At 37.8% G+C, this 23,678-nt stretch overlaps 1 protein-coding gene across 1 annotated transcript in view; it reads left to right on the top strand.

Moving 5' to 3' along the window:
• sugt1 (SGT1 homolog, MIS12 kinetochore complex assembly cochaperone) overlaps positions 1-23,678 on the top strand; it is a 167,814-nt gene that overhangs the window by 123,195 nt on the left and 20,941 nt on the right. Inside the window, exon 11 of the mRNA XM_059964741.1 lies at positions 10,481-10,565. Coding sequence (XP_059820724.1) covers positions 10,481-10,565 — 85 coding nt within the window. The remainder of the gene's footprint in view (positions 1-10,480; positions 10,566-23,678) is intronic.

Genomic DNA, 23,678 nt, shown 5'->3' with positions numbered 1-23,678 from the left:
GTCCATATTTTAGTTATATTGTAGATATTTTCCTTTTGAATTAAAGTTGAAAGATAATGCATTAAGTGGATCTGGTGAACTGCAATGGGCAGGTATGTTGGAGGACATTTGTTTGCTTAACCATGTCATATGCTACAGATAGGTAAGAAAAAATGAGGAAAAGTTATGTAGAATGCCATCTGAGTTCTTTTTTTAAGGGCCAATTCAATCCTGTGGTATGGGCAAGATGTTAAAATGAGCTGAGGGAAAGATGAATTTTGAAGGCAACAGATTTAAGACTGTTGAAACGGAAACAAACAATTGAGGTGTGTACAGTTTGCAAGATTGGGAGGATATTGGTTAAGTTTTTATTTAAAGGGGATGGCTGGCAGTAACAGATTTGAAGTTGAGAAAGAACCTATCTGAGGAGCAAAAGCAATAATTATACCATGAAAGTTAAGTTTGGTGGTAGGCAGCTTAATAGGGTGAGCTTAAAGGAAAAAAGACTATCTCAGACAATCTGTGAATTAGAGAAAGATGAAGGTCAACTAAGACCGTGCTAGCCAGCTATATATCAAGACAAGAAATGTGTCATGCAATGAAGGAAATATGACAATGACTTAGATAGGTATGGCTCAAATAGTGGTGGGGGGAGCTAGTTGTAGTTTTGACTTTATAATTAACATCAATGTAGAAAATTTGCTTGTGCTTTTCTGCTTTCTATAAACAGTTTTTGATCTTGATCAAATTGACACAAAGTTTTGGTAACTGATCGAAAATGTTTTACAATGTGGTCACCCAATCTTATCTTTGGCTTCTCCAATGTAGAGGGCACCACTTTGTGATCACTGAATGCATTACATTAAATTGGAAGAAGTGTAAGTGAATTGCTACATCACCTGAAAGAACTGTTTGGGTCACTGGGTGGTGAGTAGGGATAAGAGAAAAAGGCATGCTTATTCTGCGGCTGCATGAGTAAGTGCCAAGAGAAATAATTGGGATATGGAATTGTTTTTTTTAAAAGGACTCAAACTTTTAAAGGTTTGAGAGTCGGGTGCAGGCTCCGGTAAATTTTGGTAGGTTCAGGGAGTTGGGCCTTGGAGATAGGTCAGGGCAAATAAGAAGGGATAGGGGTGTAGATTGACGATTGGAATTGGGGATGGGGGATAGACATTTTGGAATTTGGGGATTTGATGGAAACCTTCAAGAGACTGGATTTCAAAGAGAGAGTTTGAGGGAATGAGTTAAATTCATTGGATGAAGGCTTAGATAATGAGTTGGGACGTGGAGGATAAAAACATACTATGCAAGGAGAGAATAGTAAAGGATTGGAGGATTATGGTTTGGATTAGCCCTGATCTCTGTGCCCTGAATCTCTGAATGTTACCTGCAATATCTTGCAAAGTTTGTATTCAAGAATTAAGGTCTGTCAACAGTAGCAGCAGTGGCAGAGTATAGGGCAGGGGTTGGCAACCTTTACCACTGAAAGAGCCATTTGGACTTGTTTCCCACAGAAAAGAAAACACTGGGAGCCACAAAACCCGTTTGACATCTAAAATGAAATAACACTGCATATAACGTTTTTTTTTGCCTTTATGCTATGTATAAACAAACTATAATGTGTTGCATTTATGAAACTTGTGTTCAGGTGCGCTGTCATGTCTACCATGAAATGTAGCTTTTCCAGCCACTCTGGCTGTTCCAGCTCAGGAAAGGTGAGCCCTTTGCTGCCCAGGAAAGTTTTCACTTCTTCCAGACACACAACAAAACGTTTCAGCACCTCCCCTCTGGACACTGCTTCCCGTGCCTGACTATTTCCTGAGCGGCAACAAAACTAGCATATGTAGTTGATTTTCCAGACTTCATCCACTTCTTGAAATGATTTTTGCTCAGATCAACCTTCTGCATCAGTTCCGAAACGGCTTTTTTCTTTCATCTCCTTTTGGATATTTTTGAGCAAAGGCTGCGTGTTTATTCTGGAAATGTCTTGCGACATTTGACTTTTTGTTGTTTGCTAGTTTCTCATTGCATATTAAGCATACCGACCGGTAAACCAGTCTCGTCAGCAGTGAAAGCAAATGAATCTGCCCACATATCATTAAATGTTCTGTTTTCTGAAGTTACTTTTCTTTTTTTAGAATTCTCCATAGTTAGCCTACCTTGGATCGAAAAATTAAAGAAATCGCGCACTGGCGGGTGTCAGGCATTGTCATTGGTGACGTATATTAATAGCGACAAAAAACACGTTTTATTTAGATTGTACAAGATCACAATAATCTTCAAATTTAGAATTACATTTCAATAACTAACAAACTAACATAAAATACATTTTAATTAAATACTCCATTTATTTTCCAAAGCCACAGGGAACTGCAGCGCAGAGATGAAGGAGCTGCATGCAGCTCCAGAGCCGCGGGTTGCCAACCCCTGATATAGGAAGTTGATTGGGAAGGGTTGGATGTCCCACAGGTTATGATAACCTTTCTGTCAAAAAGACATGTTTTAGTTAGCACTGTTAATCTTGGTAGAAATCAAAGCAGGTAATTTATGCCATAAATAGTAATGATTAGGTTATTTGATTTCTTAGCTGAGGAGTAAGTTGTGGATAAGATTACTGAGGTGTACTCCTTGTTTAATAGAAACATCAGTATACTTTGTTTCATACATTGACTTTAAGGTCAGTAATGATAACTGAAATGCAGCATATAGTGTACCATAGTGAAGAGGCCAACAATCTTTCTCTAATTTTAGGTTCCATCATATATTCCTTTTGTTAAATATTGACTCCAGAGCCTTGTGTAAAATATCAATTGAATTGAAAGAAAGTCTCTTTATCAAGGACCTTTTGATACTTGTAATAACGAATAATGACTGGTTCTTCGCATGAAGTTAGAATTCTGTCAGTATCAATGCTATATTTCAACGAGTAATCAATTTTTTAATTCTGTTTCTAACTTGGTATTGGTGCTTATTTTCTTCCTATTTTTTTCTTACAACATAGAAAGCCATATGGTCCATTGAGCCTATACTAGATCCTTTCACTACTGTAACCTATTCTCTCCACATTCCATCCTACCTACAGTAGAGGTGGGCAATTAGCCACGCGATTGGTATGTAGGAGGGAACTTGAGCAAAACTAAACCTGTGTGGCCATAAAGAGAACATGTAGATTCCATACAGCACTGGAGGTCAGGATTGAACCCAAGACATTGGTTGTGAGGGAGCAGTACTTTTTGCTTCCATTATGCATTGGTAAATAATTTTGAAGACAAATGATTTTGTTTCCATTTTGTACCCACCTAACTGGATGTCCTAGTCCTTGTCTGCACACAAGGAAGTAATTTAAAGAATCATGAAGAGTGAATTGAGTTTTTGCAATTGCTATCATGTAAACTGGTGGCTAATTGTTTCCTTGATTTTCTGTCTAAATATTCTTTACACTGAGGACTTAGCGGAATGTGATTTGTAGTTGTGTTCACATTTCTCAGAGGCAGTTACAATCACAGCTGTAGTGATTGACTTTCTAAGTAGATTCTTTTGAAACCTGCTCAGTAATATGGATATACACTCTGTGGCCACTTTATCAATGAAATGCATAAAAATTCGCAGACATGATCTACAGTTTAATGATGTATTTTCGGGCTGATTGAGTGACCTGGCACGTTGCTGACTCTGAGGGGGTTCTGGGAGACGAGTTGCCTCAAAGCCAAGAAGCTTAGAGATTGGACACGAGTCCATGATCAACTCCATTTCTTGCCGATCTTGTTGATTAGAATGTCGAAGAAGATTGAAGCATGAAGGTGAACAAGTGTTCAGCGCTGTCCACCAGCCTCTTACTGCTGCCAAAGGAAGGTGTCTGCCTGTGACTGTCTCTTTCTCCCTTGATGCCGTCGGAGGATGGTACCAAGGGTCTGGGTCTGCAGTTTCTGGATTGGTCTATTGAACACTGAGCTGAACTGAGTATGGACTCTATTGATTTTATGTTTTATTTACTGTGGTTTGGCTCTTTATTTTTTGTTGAGTTTACACGACTTGTTTTTTTACATGAAGGGTTGATGTTTTTCTTGGAGTAAGTTCAATGGTTTTGTTTGTTTTGTGGCTGTCTATGGAGAATATGAATCTCAGGGTTGTATACTGCATATGTACTTTATAATAAATGTACTTTGAATCCTATTGAATCTTTTGAAAAGGTTCAGTTGTTCAGACCAAACATCAGAATGAGGAAGAAATGTAATATAAGTGACTTTAACTATGGAATGATTGTTGGTGCCAGACAGGGTGGTTTGAGTATCTCTGAAACTGCAGAACTCCTGGGACCTTCACGCAGAATAGTCTCTTGATTTTACAGAGAACGGTGTGAAAAACAAAAAGCAATCTGTGAGCGAAATGTCTTGTTATTGAGAGAGGTGAGAACAGACTGATTAAAGTTGACAGGAAGGAGCCAGTGACTTAAGTAATCAGATATTACAACAGTGGTGTGCAGAAGAACATCTTTGAACACACACCATGTTAAACCTTGAAGTGGATGGGTTACAGCAGCAGAAGACCACAAGGACCTACTTTATTTACCATACACCAGGTACTATTCCTGCATGTAATAAAGTGTATATTATTAAGCAAGTTAAAATTACTTCTTTATTTCTTTTACTTTATTTAGAGATATAGTGTGGAACACTTCCCTTCTGGCAGCGAGCCACACCAGCCAGCAATCCCCCAATTTAATCCCAGCTTAATCACAGACTTTCTTATGGAATTCATCTCTGAACTACCGACACTCTGAGCTGTAATAGCTTTGTACTAAGCACTATGCTATGGAGCAAACTTTGCTGATATTGATCAGTTTTGATCCATCTATAATTTTGTTATTTTCATTGTAGTTTTCACATTTAAACCTAAATCTAGTAAGAAGAGAATTGATTTTAAGAGAAATATTTTATACTTAGACTTTGATGGTGTATTCAAGTTAAATACTAAAACATAGTATATAAGCTCACTTTTTCCAAGAAGTATTACAAGATTATTGCCCAAGAAAATAGCATCGATATGACCGGTAACATGGAAAAATAATTACATGTGATTTGGCCAAATGTTTGATAAAGCACCTTTCCTGGAAGATGGAAAAAGTGACAATAAGTATATCAAATATAGAATTGTGATTTTTGTGATCTATTAAGAGCACCAATAGTGCTGGATATGAGATTGCACATTCTCACAGTTTCAAGCTCCTCACTTGGAATTTTGTCTTTTAAGGATATTTTCAGGATTTTAAGGAGTTAGGAAGTCACAGTACTAACGTACTGTTTCAAGGTATTGAATTTAAGATCAGAGAGGTTATTCTACATATGTACAGGGTACTGGTGAGGCTATACTTGGAGTATTGCAAGCAGTTCAGGTCTCCTTACTTGAGGAAAGATCTACTTCCAGGGCAGCTCGGGGCGACTCGTATAGCAGCAGAACTGTCAATGGATACGATTAAATATTCTTGTTTCAGCCTGATAGAGCTAAAAAGCACAACTGCTTCCAGGGTCAGTATAGTCAACAAAGATGTCTTAATGCATTGAAACAAACTATCGTTGCTTAAAACTGATGGAAACTATGCCTATTTGTGACAGATTCGTCCTCGTAGGATTCCACGCAGAAAATCTGGCTGCAGGTCGGGGATACAAGTGCGGTTAAGGAAACCGGGTTTTAAACTCCCAATACGGACTATCTTGCTAGCTAGTGAATAAGATCGATAATCTCAGAGCTAGAGTGCTGAATCAGAGGGACATTAGGACTGCATGTGTCCTTTGTTTCACAGAATCCTGATTAACCCCTTCTGCACCAGATGCAACGATTCAGATCAATGGGTTTACTATACACCATCAGGATAGATATGCAGAGTCTCTCAAAAGCAGAGGTGGAGGAGTATGCCTCATGATCTACTTTTCTCTGTGCACAAATATATCAGTGCTGTCCCAATTCTGCTCACCAGACGTGGAATATCTAGTAATTAAGTTTTGTCCGTTTTACCTACTATGGGAATTCTCTGGGGTTGTTTAGATAGCAGTATGCATTCCACTTCAGGCCAATGTCAGTCAGGATTTAGAAGGTCTGAGCAATGGGATCAGTGTGCACAAAACCACACACCCGAACATCTTCACCTTTTTGGTTTTTTTAACCAGGCCAGTCTGAAAAAATCACTAAGCAATTACCATCAACCGATCTCTTGCAATACCAGAAGAAACAACACATTGGACCATTGCTAAACCACCATCAAGAATGCCTACTGTGCTATTCCAGGTCCTCACTTCAGGAGGTCTGATCACCTGGCTGTACTTCTAATCCCTGAGTATAGGCAGAAGGAAGACTGCAGCACCAGTAGTGAGGACCAAGAAGGTGTGGACAAGGGAAGCACAGGAGCACCTACAGGACTGCTTTGAATTGGTGGACTGGACAGTATTCAGCGATTCATCTTCGAACCTGGATGAGTATGCTGCAGTTGTTACCGACTTCTTTCAAACCTGTGTGGATGAGTGTGTGCCTACAAAGACTTACTGTATATTCCCAAACCAAAAGCCATGGATGAACCGGTAGGTACGTCGTCTGCTGAAGGCTAGATCTGTGGCATTCAAGTTGGCGACCCAGGCCTATAACAGAAAAGCAGTTATGATTTGTGGAGGGCTATTTCAAAGGCGAAGAGACAATTTCGAATGAGGTTGGAGGCGACATCGGGTGCACGACAATTCTGGCAGGCTTTGCAGGACATTAATTCCTACAAAGTGAAACCCAATACCATGAATGGCAGCAATGCTTCACTACCAGATGAACTCAACACCTTCTATGCCTGCTTTGAAAGGGAGAATATAACTACAGCTGCGAAGTTCCCTGCTGCACCTGGTGACCCGATGATCTTTGTCTCAGAGGCTGATATTAGACTGTCTTTAAAGAGGGTGTACTCTTGCAAGGCAGAAGGTCCTGATGGAGTACCTGGTAAAGCACCTCTGCCAACCAACTGGCGGGAGTATTCAAAGACATTTTCAATCTTCCACTGCTATGGTTGGAATCTCCTACTTCAAAAAGGCAACAATTATACCAGTGTCTAAGAAGAATAATGTGAGCTGCCTAAGTGACTATCGCCTGGTAGCACTCACATCGACAGTGATGAAATGCTTTGGGAGGCTGGTCATGACTAGACTGAACTCTTGCTTCAGCAAGGACCTGGACCCATTACATTTTGGCTATAGCCACAATAGGTCAATGGCAGATGCAATCTCAATGGCTCTTCACATGGCTTTAGACCACGTGGACAACACAAACACCTATGGCAGGATGCTGTTCATCGACTATAGCTCAGCATTTAATACCATCATTTGCACAATCCTGATTGAGAAGTTGCAGAAGCTGGGCCTCTGTACCTCCCCCTGCAATTGGATTCTTAACTTCCTAACCAGACTACCACAATCTGTGTGGATTGGTGATAGCATCTCCTCGCTGATGATCAGCACTGGTGCACCTCAGGAGTGTGTGCTTAGCCCACTCACTTCTCTAATGTGCCTCCAAACACCCTGCAACCACATTCTGATAACAATTGACTCCCAACATCTTCCCAACCACTGAGAGTAGACTAACTGACCTATAATTTTCTTTCTTCTGTCTCCCTCCTTTCTTGAAGAGTGGAGTAACATTGGCAATTTTCTAGTTCTTTGGAACCATGCCAGAATCTAATGATTCTTGAATGGTCATTACTAATGCTTCCACAGCCTCTTCAGCCACATCTTTCAAAACCCTGTGGTGTAGATCATTTGGTACTGGTGATTTATCTACCTTCAGACTTCTCAGTTTTCCAAGAACCATCTCCCTAGTAGTGGCAAATTCATTCACTTCTGCCACAGTGAAGACTGATGTAAAATCTAAGGACTCAATTTGGTTTGGAATGGTTCAGTTCTGTTGTTTGCATGATTTGTTTCTTTTCTCCCCCTTTTTCTTGTGCACATGGCATTGATCTTTCTTCCCATTGGTTTCTTTCGGTTTTTTTGCTTTGTGGTTACCTGTAAGCAAACCAATCTCAAGGTTAGAGAAATTTTTTGATAATATATGTACTTTGAAATTTTGAATTGCTTATTTAGTTCATCTGCCTTTTCCTTGTCCCTCATTACTACTTCTCCAGCCTTGTTTTTCAGCAGTCTGATATCTACTGTCCCCTCTCTTTTATTCTTTATATATCTGAAGGAGCTTTAGGTGTGCCCTTTAACATTATTTGCTAGCTTCCCTTCATATTCTATCTTTTTCTTCTTTGTGACTTTTTTAGTTGCCTTCCGTTGGTCTTTAAAACCTTCCTAATCCTCTAACTTCCCACTAATTTTTGCTCTGTGTCCTTGCTTTAACTATCTTTGTCAGCTATGGTTTTGTCGTCCTGCCTTTAGAATACGTCTTACGTCTTGGGATGTTAGCTCCAGTGCCTTCTGAATTGCTCCGAAAAACTCCAGTCATTGCTCTGCTATCATCCCTGTTAGTGTCCGTTCTAATCAATTTTGGCTGTCTCCTCTCTCATTTGTTTGCCTCTGTACTCCACTGTAATACTGATATAGCTGACTTTAGCTTCTCTTTCTCAAATGGCCAGGTGAATTCTATCATATTATGATCACTGGACCCGAAGGGTTCCTTTACCTAATCAGTTCCATTTCATTGCACAACACCCAATTCAGAATTACTGATCCCTTAGTGGGCTCAACCACAAGCTGCTCTAAAAAGCCATCTCTTAGGATTTCTAGAAATTTCCCCTCTTGGGATCCAGCACCAAACTAACTTTCCCAATCTACTGCATATTGAAATCCCCGTTGACTATTTTAACATTGTCCTTTTGACATGCATTTTCTATCTTCTGTTGTAGTTTGTAGCTCCTATCTTTGCTACTGTTCGCAGATCTGTGTATAACTCCAATCAGGGTCTCTTTACCCTTGCATTCTCTTAGGTGTATGATTCTATACCTTCTGATCCTATGTCACCTCTTTCTAAGGATTGATTTCATTTTTTAACAGCCAAGACACTCCCTCTTCCTACCTGCATGTCCTTTCGATACATTGTGTATCTTGATGTTTAGCTCCCAGCTTTAGTTTTCCATCCATGGTTCAGTAATGACCATAACAACATGCATGGCAATCTGTAACCATGCTACAGGTTCATCTACCTTGTCCCATATACTGCATACATTCAAATATAACATCTTCAGTCCTGTATTCATTGCCCATTTCAGTTTTGTTCCCCTTTTTCTTTGTAACTCATCCCATTGACTGCTATTTTTCCCTATCATCTGTTGTATATAATTGTTTTGTTATTGAAGGTCACTCTGTTTCATGTTCATGTTACATCTGAATGTGTCTTTATTATGGCTACATAGAAGGTTGACTAAATGTTAATTGAGTAAAGTTGTAATGAAGTTGTAATCCTTCCCCATGAGTGGGAATAGCCACAAGGCAGCAGAGGTTTGAGATAAGAATTTTCCTCCTCCTGGATGAGCTGCCAAACATGGCTGATGAGCCCCATCTGCCTGAAGTGACTGGTTTTAAGGCACCAGTAACCCACCTTTGCCCCTTCTGTCAGTAGAAGTGATTCCACTGGGCTTGGTTGAACTTGTCCCCACTACCACTCTTGACTATAACAACCTTAAGGAACCATTCAAGCAGTATTCTTTTAAATACTGAGAGAATAAAGGCCCAGCTTATTAATTCTTTCCTTTTCAGGCATCTCTTTTGTCAGAAATCGATTCAGTGAATCTTTATTACCTCCAAGATGAATTCATTAGGTTAAAATGCCCACTGAGTGTATCTGTAGTCTTCTGCTACTGTAGCCCATCCACTTCAAAGTTCAATGTATTGTGAGTTCAGAGATGCTGTTTTGTGCATGACTGTTATTTGAGTTACTGCCGGCTTCCTGTCACCTTGAACCGATCTGGCCACTCTCTAAGCTCATTTAAGAGTCGTTTTGCCCTCAAAACTACCACTCACTGGATGTTTTTTCTTCTTTGCACCATTCTGTGTAAATTGTTGAGACTGTGTGCTTGAAAATCCCGGGAGATAAGTGTTATCCAAAAGACTCAAAGAACCTCATCTGGCACAATCATTCCATGGTCTAAGTAACTTAGATTGCATTTCATCCCCATTCTGATGTTTGGTCCGAATGACAACTTAATCATGTCTGCATGCTTTTATGCATTGAGTTGCTGCCGCCTGTTTGGCAAATTAGATACTGTATTTGCATTAACGAGGAGGTGTACTAATTTACTGGCAGTGAGTGTATCGTTCCTTTCAGACTAAATCTATATGCAGAATTCTAGACATGATGTTTCCTAAACCCTTTGAAATTAGCTGTAGCACAGCTTCCCCATTTTTAAACTCCCTATCGCTCGTTCAAAAAAAGCCAAAATTATACTTAAATTTAGTAAGTGAGGTAGACCAATGTGGTCATAAGTAACTGATATATTGTAAAATGATCTGAGTTTGATGTATCAAATTGTTTGTAGATTGAGATAAAAATGAAGAAGACTGAAGCTATTCGATGGGAAAAGCTGGAAGGAATTGCACCAGATGTAAAACACTTCATGCCAGGTGAGAGTGTGTCACAGTAGGTTTGCATATCTGGATCACTGGGCTTAAAAGTACTGAATGAATGCAAAATTACAGATCTTTTTGTCTGTAGTTAGTAAAGCTGATTATTGTTTTGTTGCTGTTTGTAGGACCTTACCAACACAACTTATTTGCAACGTTTCCTATATTTGCAGTTTTGACAATGGTTCAAAATTGTATTGTTTGATGAAGTGATGGTGAATATGGAATTAGGAAAAGTACTGCATAAGTAAATAGAAGTGTTTCAGTAATCATAATGATTGTGGATAATAGTAAAAATGAAAGGAGCATTACAAAAGTATACAATCAGGAGTAAGCTATATGTTTATTAAGCTTCTTTATTCGTAAGATCATTATTGATCCTATGGCTTGTCCACTTTCTTGCCCAGTCCCTATAACTTGATTCTCATAACATTCAAAAAGTCTTTTGACTCTGATTTCTGGACTTGAAGACAGTAAGTCATAATGGCAGAATTGGGCCTTTCAGCCCATCAGGTCTGCTCCTCTATTCTGTCAGGGCTGATATGTTATCTCACTCAACCCCATTCTCCTGCCTTCTTCTCATAACCTTTAATACTCTTACTAATCAAGACCTTATCGAACGCTGCTTTAAATATAACCAATGACTTGGCCTCCATGGTCATCTTTGGCAATGAATTCCACAGATTCACCACCCTTTGGCTAAAGAAGTTTCTCCTTACCTCTGTTCTAATAAGACATCCTTGTATTCTGAGGCTGTGTCTTCTGGTCCTAGACTTCCCCCACTATGGGAAACATCCTCTCTACATCCAGACTATTTAGGCCTTTCAGTGAGATCTCCACTCATTCTGCTGAAATTATGAGTACTGGCCCAAAGCCATCAAACGCTCCTTGTACGCTAATCATTACATTTCCTAGATCAATCCCAGGAACCTCCCAGGACCCTTGTCTGTGCCTGCACATCCTTTCTTAAGCAAGATGCTCAAAACTGCTCACAATACTCCAAGTACAATCTGACTTATGCCTTATTAAGCCTTAGCATTACATCCTTGCTTTTATATTCGGGCCTCCCGAAATGAAAACTAACATTGCATTGGTCTTCCTTAGTACCGACTCAACCTGCAAGTTAACCTTTAGGAAATCCAAAGTGAGGACTCCCAAATCCCTTAGCACTTCCGATTTCTGAATTTGCTTCCCATTTATAAAATACAATACTCCTTTATACTTTCTACCAGAGTGCAGGACCATATACTTTCCCTACTTTGTATTTCATCTGCCACTTCTTTGCCCATTCTTCCAATCTGTCTTAAGTCCTTCTGCGGTCTCCTTGCTTCCTCAATACTACCTGCCCCTCCACCTGTTTTTGTATCATATGTAAACTTGACCACAAAGCCACCAATTCCATCATCCAAATTATTGACATATACTGAAAAGAAGTAGTTGCAACACCCTTGCAGAACACTGCTTTTTCTCCTTTGTCTATCCTGTCTGTTATACTACTTCAGAGATTTCCAACAGATTTGTCGGGTATAATTTCTCCTTAAGGAAACCATGCTGACTTTGGCTTATTTTGCCATATGCCTCCAAGTACCTTAAAACCTCACCCTTAAAAATAAATAATTAATAATCAAGTCAGGCTAACTGGGCTATAATTTTAATTCTGCCATCTCCCTCCCTTATTAAAGAATGGAGTGACATTTGAAATTTCCTAGTCCACCAGAACCATTCCTGAATTTAGTGATTCTTGAAAGAGCACTACTAATGCCTCCACAATCTCTTCATCATCCAACTGGTCCAGACCTTCAAGCTTCCCAGCTTTATTTAGTCTCATAAGGCGACTCAAGAATTCTGAATTTTTGCCTCACTGTCTTAAAGCCAATTAATTATCTCTTTGGTAAGAAGAACAAAGCTACATCCACTAATCTATTCAGGGTTTTGGTAATCCTCTGCAATGCTGTAGAAATATTTTATGTCCTGTACAACCTTCTGCACTGTGTATCATTTGTCTTCCCAAATTTTCGCAATATCTGTCTAACGTCCCATGTTTTGAAACAGCATTCCAGGATGTTTACCAGCTTTTAAAGTATTACACCTTTCAAAAAGACAATTTTCTATATTTCCTATTAAAGTGTTTATTTTTGTGTGTTGTAGCTTATGTCTAACCAACTTTACAGAGCTTTTTGAGGAAGTTATCAAGAAGCAAAGATGATGGATGTTATCTACGTGGACTTTAGGAAGGCCTTTGACAAAAATACCACATGAAAGCTGATCAAGAAGGTTCTATCGCTTAGCATTCAGGATGGAGTAATAAATTAGGTTCAACATTGGTTTCATGGGAGAAGCCAGAGAGTATGGTAGTAGATGGTTTTTTTCTCTGACTGGAGGCCTGTGACTAGCGGTGTGCTGCAGGTGTTGGTGCTGGGTTTGTTGTTATTTGTCATATATATCAATGATCTGAATGATAATATGGTAAACTGGATCAGCAAATTTGTGGGTGACACCAAGATTGGGGTGTAATGGACAATGAAGAAGGCTATTAGAGCTTGCAGTAGGATTTAGAACAGCTGGAGAAATAGGCTGAAAAATAGTATATGAACTTCAATGCAGAGAAGTGTGGAGTGTTGCATTTGGAGGGGCAAATCAGAGTAGGACTTACAGTGAATAAATGTAATACAGAGGAGTGTGGTAGAATAAGGGAATATGGATCCATAATTCCTTGAAAGTGGTGTGACAGAGGGTTGTAAAGAGAGCTTTTGGCACATTGGTCTTCATAAATCAGAGTAATGAGTTCAGGAGTTGGGATGTTATGTTGAAATTGTATAAGATGTTGGTGAGACCAAATTTGGAAGTATTATGTGTGGTTCTGGTCACCTACTGTACCTACAGGAAATTTATCAATAAGATTAAAAGAGCTCAGAGAAAATTTAGAAGGATTTTGTCAGGACTTGAAGACCTGATTTATTGGGAAAGATTGAATAAGTTTGTATTCATTTCTTGGAGTGCAGGAGAATGAGGAAAGATTTTAGAGGTATACAAAATTGGGGGATATAGATAGGGTAAATGCAAGCTGGCTTTTACCACTGTTGTTGTGTGAGATTAGAAACAGGTGAAAGGTTAAGGGTCAAAGGTGAAATATTTAAGAAGGAACCTGAGAAGGTACGTAGAGGTTAGAGTGAGTGTCGAATGAGCTGCCAGTGATAGTATTGGATGTGGTTTAATTGCAATAGTTAAGACAAGTTTGGATATGTACATGGATGGGAAGGGCCTTGAGGGCTCTGCTCCAAGTGTGGGTCCATGGAACTTAGCAGAATAACAGTTTGGCATGGACTAAATGGGCTGAGGGTTTATTTCTGTGCATTGGTATTCAGGACGCACTTCTCTATGTTCTATTTCATCCTGCTCACTTAATGTTTGGTGTTGTGTGGTCTTTAATATAGTTTACACAACCCTTTTGTTACCTTTGTTAATACAGCTTAAATCAATTTGATCTTTTTAACGCCCCTAAAATGTCGAGCAGAATAGGTGTCTTTAAAAGAAACTCTCACTTCCCAGTCCACCTAAATTATAGTTACCAGACCACATGAAAAACTTAAGTGGTAATGGAAATAATCTAAAGAATTACTTGCATGGATAGTGAGTAAAATGAGGTAGCACAGTTTGAAGAACAGGTCATAAAGGCCAGTTTGGGCCATTTATCCAAGAAAGGATATGCTAACATGGAGGGTTCAGAGGAGGTTCACAAGAATGATTTTGGGAATGAAAGGGTTATCGTCTGAAGAGAGTTTTGATGGTTCTGGGTGTGTACTTGCTGGAATTTAGAAGAGTGAAGGGGGATCTCATTTAAACCTACCAAATGTTGAAAGACCTAGGTAGAGTGGATGTGGAGAGGATTTTTCCCACAGTGGTCTAGGACCTGAGGACACAGGCCTCAGAATAGAGGGAAGTCCATTTGGAATGGAGATGAGTAGGAATTTCTTTAGCCACAAGGTGGTGAATCTATGGAATTCATTGCCACAGGTGGCTGTGGAGGCCAGGTCATTAGCTGTATTTAAAATGCTGGTTGATAAGTTCTTGATAGTCAGAGCATGAAAGGTTCTGGGGAGAAGGCAGGTGAATGGGTCGAGAGGGAAAATGGATCAGCCATGATGAAATGGTGGAGCAGACTTGATAGGCCAAATGGCCTATTTCTGCTCCTATCTTTATGGTCTATGGTCAAAGACAGTATTGAGGATGTCACAACCTAGTTTATTTCAAACTAATATGCAAAGATTTCTTCCAAGCCCATTAAAAAGGATGATAAAAGATGTTAACCACTTAGTGATCACATGCAGTTAATATGCTTACAGATTGAGGTGTCAATGGTGAATGTAGTTCTCTGAGCAAGTTGACTGGCTTGCTTGCATATATCTATGTAGATATCCACTTCATGACATAATAGAAAGAAGTGAGGAAACTGATCAGAAGTTTTATCAAAACCTAGAGGGAAAATATCTTCGACCAGAGTGAGAACTGAAAATAGTGAATGCCAGTTTTGCATTTTGTTGCTAAAGTCTATAAAGAACATAACAATTAGTTCATGATGGAACAAGATATTTGATTTATCGAGGAGTGATGTGGGGTTGAGTTTAAAGAATTTTTGATCATTATTTTCTTATTGCTGTTAAGAAAATAGGCAGTTTAAAAATATTAGTTCACCATTTCTGAAATGATTAGTCAGTGTGAGTATATAAATGAAAATTGGAATATTTTAAGATTACAAGAGTTTTGCTAATTTCTGTATAGCATAAGGAAACTCTTAAAGGCATGAATGGCATGTTTTACCTAAGAATTTTCAAGGCTTATTGTGCACCACGTAACCATTAAAAATGTTAGAATGGACAAGGTAATTCACTTTAGACTGCAAAACTATTGTGGCATTTGAAATAAAAACCACTGAAAATTTATAACATGAAAAAAGGCTGTTGACAAGAGTCCATTCCATCTCTTTGCAATAGCAGTTCTATTTATTTCACTCTTTGGGTGATAGTTTCTTTGGAATTTTGAATTGAAAATGGAAGAAAACTATAGCATATTAACAAAGCAGCAAGATGCTCATTGCACTTCTCAGTTCCTTTGACATACTTGAACATGGTGAATATGGTAGAAAGGGAATGTATAATTCCTTTATCCTTTGGTTGCTGGGTTTATCCTGGGTAAACCTGGAAGAAGATACCCAAATTTTAGTTAAAAATCTTTAGTAATTGAAATTAGATAATTTGGCAGATCATTGTTTTCTGTCAAATTTAATGCGCAGAGATACCTCACTGATCTCATAAAATACAAAATGTGCTGCCTGCCGATGGTGGAAATTTAACTCCTCCATCCAGTAACAATGAAAGGCCTTGGTTGACCATCGCAGAATGCCAGCTGTTCTTGACCACCCTTTAAAGGGAATAATACTGTTAGTAAAAAGATGAAATCATCTTCAGGTATTGCTGTAATAATGTTTTTGTATGTTTTATTGCAGTTATTAGACTATTGTTCATAGTTCAGTGTAAATATCAAAGTACATGTATGTCGCCATATATTACCCTGAGATTCATTTTCTTGTGGGCATTCACAGTAAATACAAAGGAACACAATAAAATCAATGAAAAAATACCACAAGATGAACAACCAAATCTGAAAAAGGCAAGAAATTGTGCAAATACAAAAGAAAAAAAGCAAACAAAATGATAATGAATAAACAAATATTGAGAATGTTGACATGAGTGGTCCTTGAAAGTGAGTCGATAAGTTGAGGGAAGAGTTCAGTGATGTGGTGAGTGAAGTTATCCCCACTGGTTCAAGAGCCTAATGGTTGAGGGGTAATAATTGTTCCTGCAGGTGGTGGTGTGGGTCCTGAGGCTCCTGTGCCTCCTTCCTGATGGGAGCAGCGAGAAGAGAGCATGGCATGGATGATGGAGGTTCTTGATTATGAATGTTGCTTTCCTACAACAACACCCTTGTAGATGTGCTCAATAGTGGGGTGATCTTTACTCCCTGCTACGTATCTATAGAAGTTTGTCAAAGTTTAAGATGACATACAAATCTCTGCAAACGTCTGGAAATTAGAGGTGCTGCCATGCCTTCTTTGTAATGGCACTTACAAGGATCCTCTGAAATGCTAATGCAGAGGAATTTAAATTTGCTGACTCTCTCCACCTCTGATGTCCTATGAGGACTGGATCATGGACCTCTGGTTTCCTACCCTTCCTGTGGTTAATAATCAGCTCTTTGGTTTGGCTGACACTGAGAGAAAGGTTCTTATTGTGGCACCATTCAGTCAGATTTTCTATTTCTCTCCTCTGTTGATTTGGCCAACAACAGTGGTGTCATCAGCCAATTTAAATATGGGATTATACCTATACTTGACCTTGCTGTCATAAGCATAAAGCGGGTAGAGCAGGGGGCTAAGCACACAGCCTTGTGGTGCACCTGTGCTGATGGAGTTCATGGAGGGAATATTGATGCCAATCCGAACTGACTGCGGTCTGCAAGTGAAGAAATCAAGGATCCAGTGTACAAGGAGGTATTGAGGCAGGTCCTTGGAACTTATTGATTTCTTTTGAGAGGATGATATTGAAAGCAGAGTTGTAGTCTATAAAATGGCATTCTGATATATGCACCTTCACAGTTCAGATGTATGCAGGTTAGGAGGAGGACAGCCAGATTATCATATTTCCTGAAATTGCAGTTTAGGGATGGAATGGTAGATGTTCCTTATGGCAGTATAGCAGTGGTCGAATGTGTCGGGTTCCCCAGAGCTGCATGTGATATATTGATGATAATTGTCCTGAGATTTCTGCAAGCAAGCTTGATTGAAGTCCCCAGCAATGATATGACAGCATTGGGGTAGGCTGTTTTTTGTTTGATAGTTTGATTACTCAATACATCGAGTGCTTATTTCACATCTGCCTTTGGCAGTATGTAAACTGCAGTCAGCATCATGGAGGAGGATACTTGATAGTGGTTAGCACTTAATCACTCAGTGTTCTAGGTCAGGAGTACAAAAGTGTGAAAAGACCACTATATCTGAGCACCACAAAGAGTTTATCATGAAACGCAGACCCCCACCTTTTGCCTTCTTCAAATCAGCAGTTCGGTCCATCCAGTGGTTCAGGAAGCGTTTGAGTTTAGCTGCTGTACCTAACTTGTCAGTGGTGAGCCATGTCTTTGTGAAACAGAACGCAGCAAGCCCTGAATTCCCTTCAATATAGCAATCTTTTCCTTACTGTAGGTGCTCTATCCTGTTCTCCAGTGACTGTACATTTGCTAACAAGATACTATGAGGATGAAGTTTCACCTTAACATTTTAGTCTGGCTTGGAGTCCTCCCTGCTGACATCTCTTCGGGCAATGGCAGTAACCACGGACTTTCATTCACTTAAAGGTGCCATACCTGCATTCTAAGAGTTAAGTCCACTGAGTCCTTCAGAATATTGTAAAATCACTAGTTCATTTAGATGGTTCAAATGTACAATACTTAATGGGAAATTGCAAGCTGTAGATTGTAGTGATAGTAGTTTAGAAGAAGTAGGCAGTGCCTATAAAAAGTATTCACCCCCCGCAAAGGTTTCATGTTCTATGTTTTTTTGTTTTACAACATTGAGCTATAGTAGATTTAATTTAGCTTTTTTGACATTGCTCAGCATGAAAAAGGCTCTTGTATCAGTGAATGCAGATCTGTACAAAATGATCTATATTAATTACAATATAAAATGCAAAATAATTGATTAGTTAAATAGAGATCACCTGTGTGCGGTCAAAGGGTTTCACTGGATTGTAGTAAAAATGCACCTGTATCTGGAAGGTCCAACTGCTGGTGAATCGGTATCCTGACAAAAACTACATGAAGACAAAAGAACATCCCAAACAACTCTGCAAAAAGGTTATTGAAAAATACAAGTCAGGATACAACAACTGTTGCAGCTTTATGGGAGAGTGGCAAAGAAAAAAGCCACTGTTGGAAGAGAAAAAAACTACTCTTGGCTAGAGTTTGCCAGAAGTCATGTGGAAGACCAAAGTCAGCTGGAAGAAGCTTCTATCGTCTGATGAAACCAAAATCAAGCTTTTTGGCATCAAGCTAAATGCTATGTTTGGCATAAACCAAACAGCTCACATCACCAAAAGCACACCATCCCTTCTGTGAAGCATGGTGGTGGCTACTTCATGCTGTCTGGATGTTTCACTGCAGCAGGCCCTGGAAGACTTGTGGAGGGTAAAATGAATGCAACAAATCCCAGAGGAAAACATGGTGCAGTCTGCAAGAAAACTGCGACTTGTGAGAAGGTTTGTTTTCCTGCAAGTTAATAACCCCAAGCATAAAGCCAAAACTATACAGGAATGGCTTAAAAATAAAGAAGTTAATGTCCTGGAGTGGGTAAGTTAGAGTCTAGACATCAATCTAATTGAGAATGTTGGGGGGGCGGGGGGTGGAGTTTCAAGATGGCGACGTGGACATCTGCCTTCGGGCGCTCTTCATTTTTTAAACTATAATCACCCTTTAATCAAATCTTTTCGTACTTAATTACATGGGTTGATACTCACGATTTACTTCTTTTTTAAAATAATACTTGATTTAATGTTTTCAAACTTAAAATGTCTGTATCTAAGAAATCGTCTAAAGACCCTCCATCTCTTGAGGCAATCTCCAGTCTTCTGGGTACTAAACTGGATACTAAATTTGCAAGTCTGGAAAATAAGCTTACTGTGAAAATATCTGAGCTTGAAGAAGTCGTTAGATCATTTGATACCAAGCTTCAATCGCAGGCAGCAGATATTGAACAGCATGAAGAAAAGTTTGCGGCTCTTGACAAGTTAATTTGTGAAAAAATACGTACTATTGAAACTTTGGAGGAGAAGTTACGGTCGACTGTTAAAATAGTGGAGCAGAGTAAGTTTAAAATCACCGATCTTGAAAACCAATCTCGCAGACAAAACTTGCGTATTATCGGATTTCCCGAAAATGTTGAGTCTGGTGACTTAACTGAATATTTCTCTAACTTATTGTGGGAAATTTTCGGTGAGGACGCTTTGCGGGTTAAACCTACTATTGATCGTGCTCATTCGATCTCGAGAGATAAACCACGAGCTGTGATTGTTCGCCTCCATTATCCTCGGGAGAAAGAGCTTTTTATCCGATTAGCTCGTCAGAAAGGTATGATTTCTTACAGAAACAACCACTTTCGAATTGTTGAAGATTATTCATTTGATGTGATGAAGGCGAGAATCGCTTTTAAACCAGTGATAGCAGAGATTCATTCGATTGGACTTAAACAAGCTTTAAGATACCCAGCAAATCTCAGAATTACGTTGAGTGACAACAGTCAGCGTTTCTTTAATACTCCGGAAGAAGCGAAGAAATTCGTCGAAGAATATCGGTCTTCGTACAAGTTGAACTATGTGTTATGTTGAAGAATTTTTGGAGAGAAGATGCTATTTCGTTTTGGGCTTTAACTTATGAAACTGCGGTATAGCTTTTTATTTTGGTCTGTAGACCTGGTCTTTTTTTATTATCATGGTTTATAGAAGCTCTTCTAATTTTACTATAATGTTTTTTTTTCTTTCTTAATTCTTTTCTTCTGAACTGGATATATATGTTAATACTCTGTAATAATGATTTATTTTTTAAGATTTCGTTTCTTCTTCCCATAAGACTTAGCTTTCCGTAAGCATTTATTTGCTTGTACTTGAAAATGGGACGAATGTTTTGGACCTTTTTTTATATATATATAGTAGTGATTTTTGAATCCTTTTTTTTATCCTTTTTTGATGACCTTTTTTTAAAATCCTATTTTGATGACCTTTTTTTGAACAGATTGGTGAATTTACATTTATATTTTGTAATATGGTTTTTTCAAAATGTCGTTTCTTCTTCCCATAAGTCTCTGTTTTTGAAACGTCATTTTCTTGTATCTGAATATGGAATCTTTTCTTAAAGGTATATTACACTATTTTAAACTTTAATGTTTATACTTTTTTACTATTTTTTTTTTGCTTTGTTATATTATTTTTTCATTTTGATTGATATATTCTTTCTTTTTACAACCCCGTATTTATATCTGGGTGTTATATAGTCTTTTTTCTTTCTTTTAATGAAGTTGCCATCTTGAAATGGGGGTAATATTAGTATTAGTTTGTGCACCTGTCGCTTGGCTTTTTTTCGTGGGGTTGGGGGAGGGGGTAAGGATCTTTTTTCACGCTTTTGCTTTTTATTTTTTTGCTTTTAGTTTATGGGCCAACTTTAGATTATTAATATTGTTGAAGTGTCATGTTCTCCGGTTGCTCCTGAATCATTTTTCCTTCTTCCTGAATTATGGGTTATGTAATTTTTTAACCTTTTATGATATATACAATTAGTATTGGCATGATGGATAAGTCTATTAATTTTATCTCTTGGAATACTAATGGTTTAAATCACCCGATTAAACGTAAAAAAATATTTAAAGTATTCCATAGACTAAATGCTAATATTATTTTTGTACAGGAGACCCATATTAGGAGCGAGGATAATCAACGCCTTTTTAGGTTCTGGAAGGGTCAACAATTTCACTTGAATTGTTCCGCCAAAATTAGGGGTGTGTCTATTTTTATAGACCCCTCAATTTCGTTTACGCATCATGAAATTATTTCTGATCCACAGGGCAGATTTTTGTTGATAACTGGCTCACTTTTCAATCGAAAAGTGGTTCTAGTTAATATTTATGCTCCAAACTTTGACTGCCCTGAATTTTTTAAATGGTTATTTACTTTCCTCCCTAATCTAAATGAATATATGCTGATAATGGGTGGAGATTTCAACTGTTGTCTGAATCCTTCGATGGATAGATCTAAACCTATTCGAATTCTTCCGAATAGATCAGCCTTACTTATTAATTCCTTTATGGTTGATTCGGGAATTACTGAAATATGGCGGTTTTTGAACCCTAAAGATAAAGAATTTTCATTTTTCTCACATGTTTATCACAGTTTTTCTAGAATTGATTATTTCCTTATTGATCATCGTTTATTAACAGATGTTACTGATTGTAAATATGACCCTATTGCAATTTCGGATCATGCACCTTTGAAGTTATCTATCAAGATTTCGGACTCTTTCAATAATATTAGATCTTGGAGGCTTAACGCTACTTTGCTTCAAGATCCAGAATTAATCACCTTCATAAAACAGCAAATTGACTTGTTTTTTTCAACGAACTATACCGAAGAGATTGACAGAGGAATACTTTGGGACTCATTTAAGGCTTTTATCCTTGGACAAATTATCTCATACTCTGTCGGTAAAAGAAAACAAAGATATTTAGATATTGCTTTATTAGTGGATAAAATTAAAGAAATTGATAAGATTTATTCCGCGACTCCTACCAAAGAACTTTATAAGAAGAGAGTTGAGCTTCAAATGGAACATAGTTTACTATTATCTTCCTCAATTGAGAATCAATTAATTAAGACTAGGGCTCAATTTTATATTCATAGTGATCGAACTGGTAAATTGTTAGCTAAGCAATTAAAAGCTATTTCGACTAAGCGACAAATTATTAAAATTCGTAAACAAGACGGTAATCTGACTACTGATCATAAAGAAATTAATAATACTTTCCAAGATTTTTATAAATCCTTATATCAATCAGAATTTGATGGCGATCTATCCATGATGGATAATTTTTTTAACAATTTGAATATTCCTAAATTGACAGATGAAGATCGGAGCTTGTTCGATGCTCCTATTTCTATGGCTGAAATAGGAGAGGCTATCTCATCAATGAATTCAGGGAAAGCTCCTGGTCCTGATGGTTATATTATAGAATTTTTAAAACTTTTTCTTCTTTGCTTTCCCCTTGGTTATGTGAAATCTTTAATGATGCATTTACTAAGAAGAGACTACCCTAGTCTTTTTATGAAGCTACTATCTCTCTAATTCTTAAAAAAGATAAGGATCCTACTCTATGTACATCTTATCGCCCTATATTGCTATTAAATGTAGACTCTAAGATTCTTACAAAAATTTTAGCTATTAGATTAGAAAAGTTACTATCACAAATTATTTCAGAAGACCAAACTGGTTTTATTAGGAACCGGTATTCCTTTTTTAATGTTAGAAAATTGATTAATATAAATTACACTTCTTCACCCACAACCCCAGAATGTGTTATTTCATTAGATGCTGAAAAAGCTTTTGATAGAGTTGAATGGACATACTTATTTAATGCCTTGAGAAATTTTAATTTTAGTCCTAATTTTATATCATGGATTAAATTAATTTATTATAAACCTGTTGCTTCTGTTCTTACAAATAATTACTGATCCCCTTTTTTTCCAATTATCTCGTGGTACGAGACAAAGTTGTCCATTAAGTCCTTTATTATTTAATATTGCATTAGAACCTTTAGCCATTGCTATTCGTGAATCCCCTAATATTTTTGGTATTACCCATAATGAGAAGTTATACAAGTTATCACTTTATGCTGATGACTTGTTGTTATATATTTCCGATCCTGACAGGTCTATTCCCGCTATTTTATCCTTATTGACTCAATTTGGTAACTAAACTTGGAAAAGAGCGAGTTATTCCCTTTAAATGTGCAAACTTTATTGAATGACAGGATAACATTTAAAGTTGTTACTGATAACTTTATTTATTTAGGTATAAAAATTACCAAGAAATATAAAGATTTATTCAGATTGAATTTTTTACCTATGCTTAATCAGATTCAACAACTTACTACAAGATGGTCTCCTTTATCTTTATCATTAGTTGGCCGGATTAATGCTATTAAAATGATCATTTTACCGAAATTTTTATATTTATTTCAAGCCTTATCAATTTTTATTCCTAAATCTTTTTTTGATAACATTGATTCTAAAATTTCCTCATTTGTGTGGCAAAATAAAAACCCCAGGTTAAGTAAAAGGCAGTTACAAAAATCTAAAAAAGATGGTGGTTTAGCTTTACCTAACTTTAGATTTTACTATTGGGCGAATACTATTTGAAATTTAATATATTGGAAATTAGATTTGGATTCACCATTGTGCCCACAGTGGGTAAATTTAGAATGCAATGATGCACGAGGATATTCTCTATTCTCTGTTCTTGGTT

This window comes from Hypanus sabinus, chromosome 3 (assembly GCF_030144855.1).
Source record: "Hypanus sabinus isolate sHypSab1 chromosome 3, sHypSab1.hap1, whole genome shotgun sequence".
Classification (NCBI taxonomy): domain Eukaryota; kingdom Metazoa; phylum Chordata; class Chondrichthyes; order Myliobatiformes; family Dasyatidae; genus Hypanus; species Hypanus sabinus.
The sequence above is the reverse complement of the archived record's forward strand: the minus strand, read 5'-3'. Positions and strand labels throughout refer to the sequence as shown.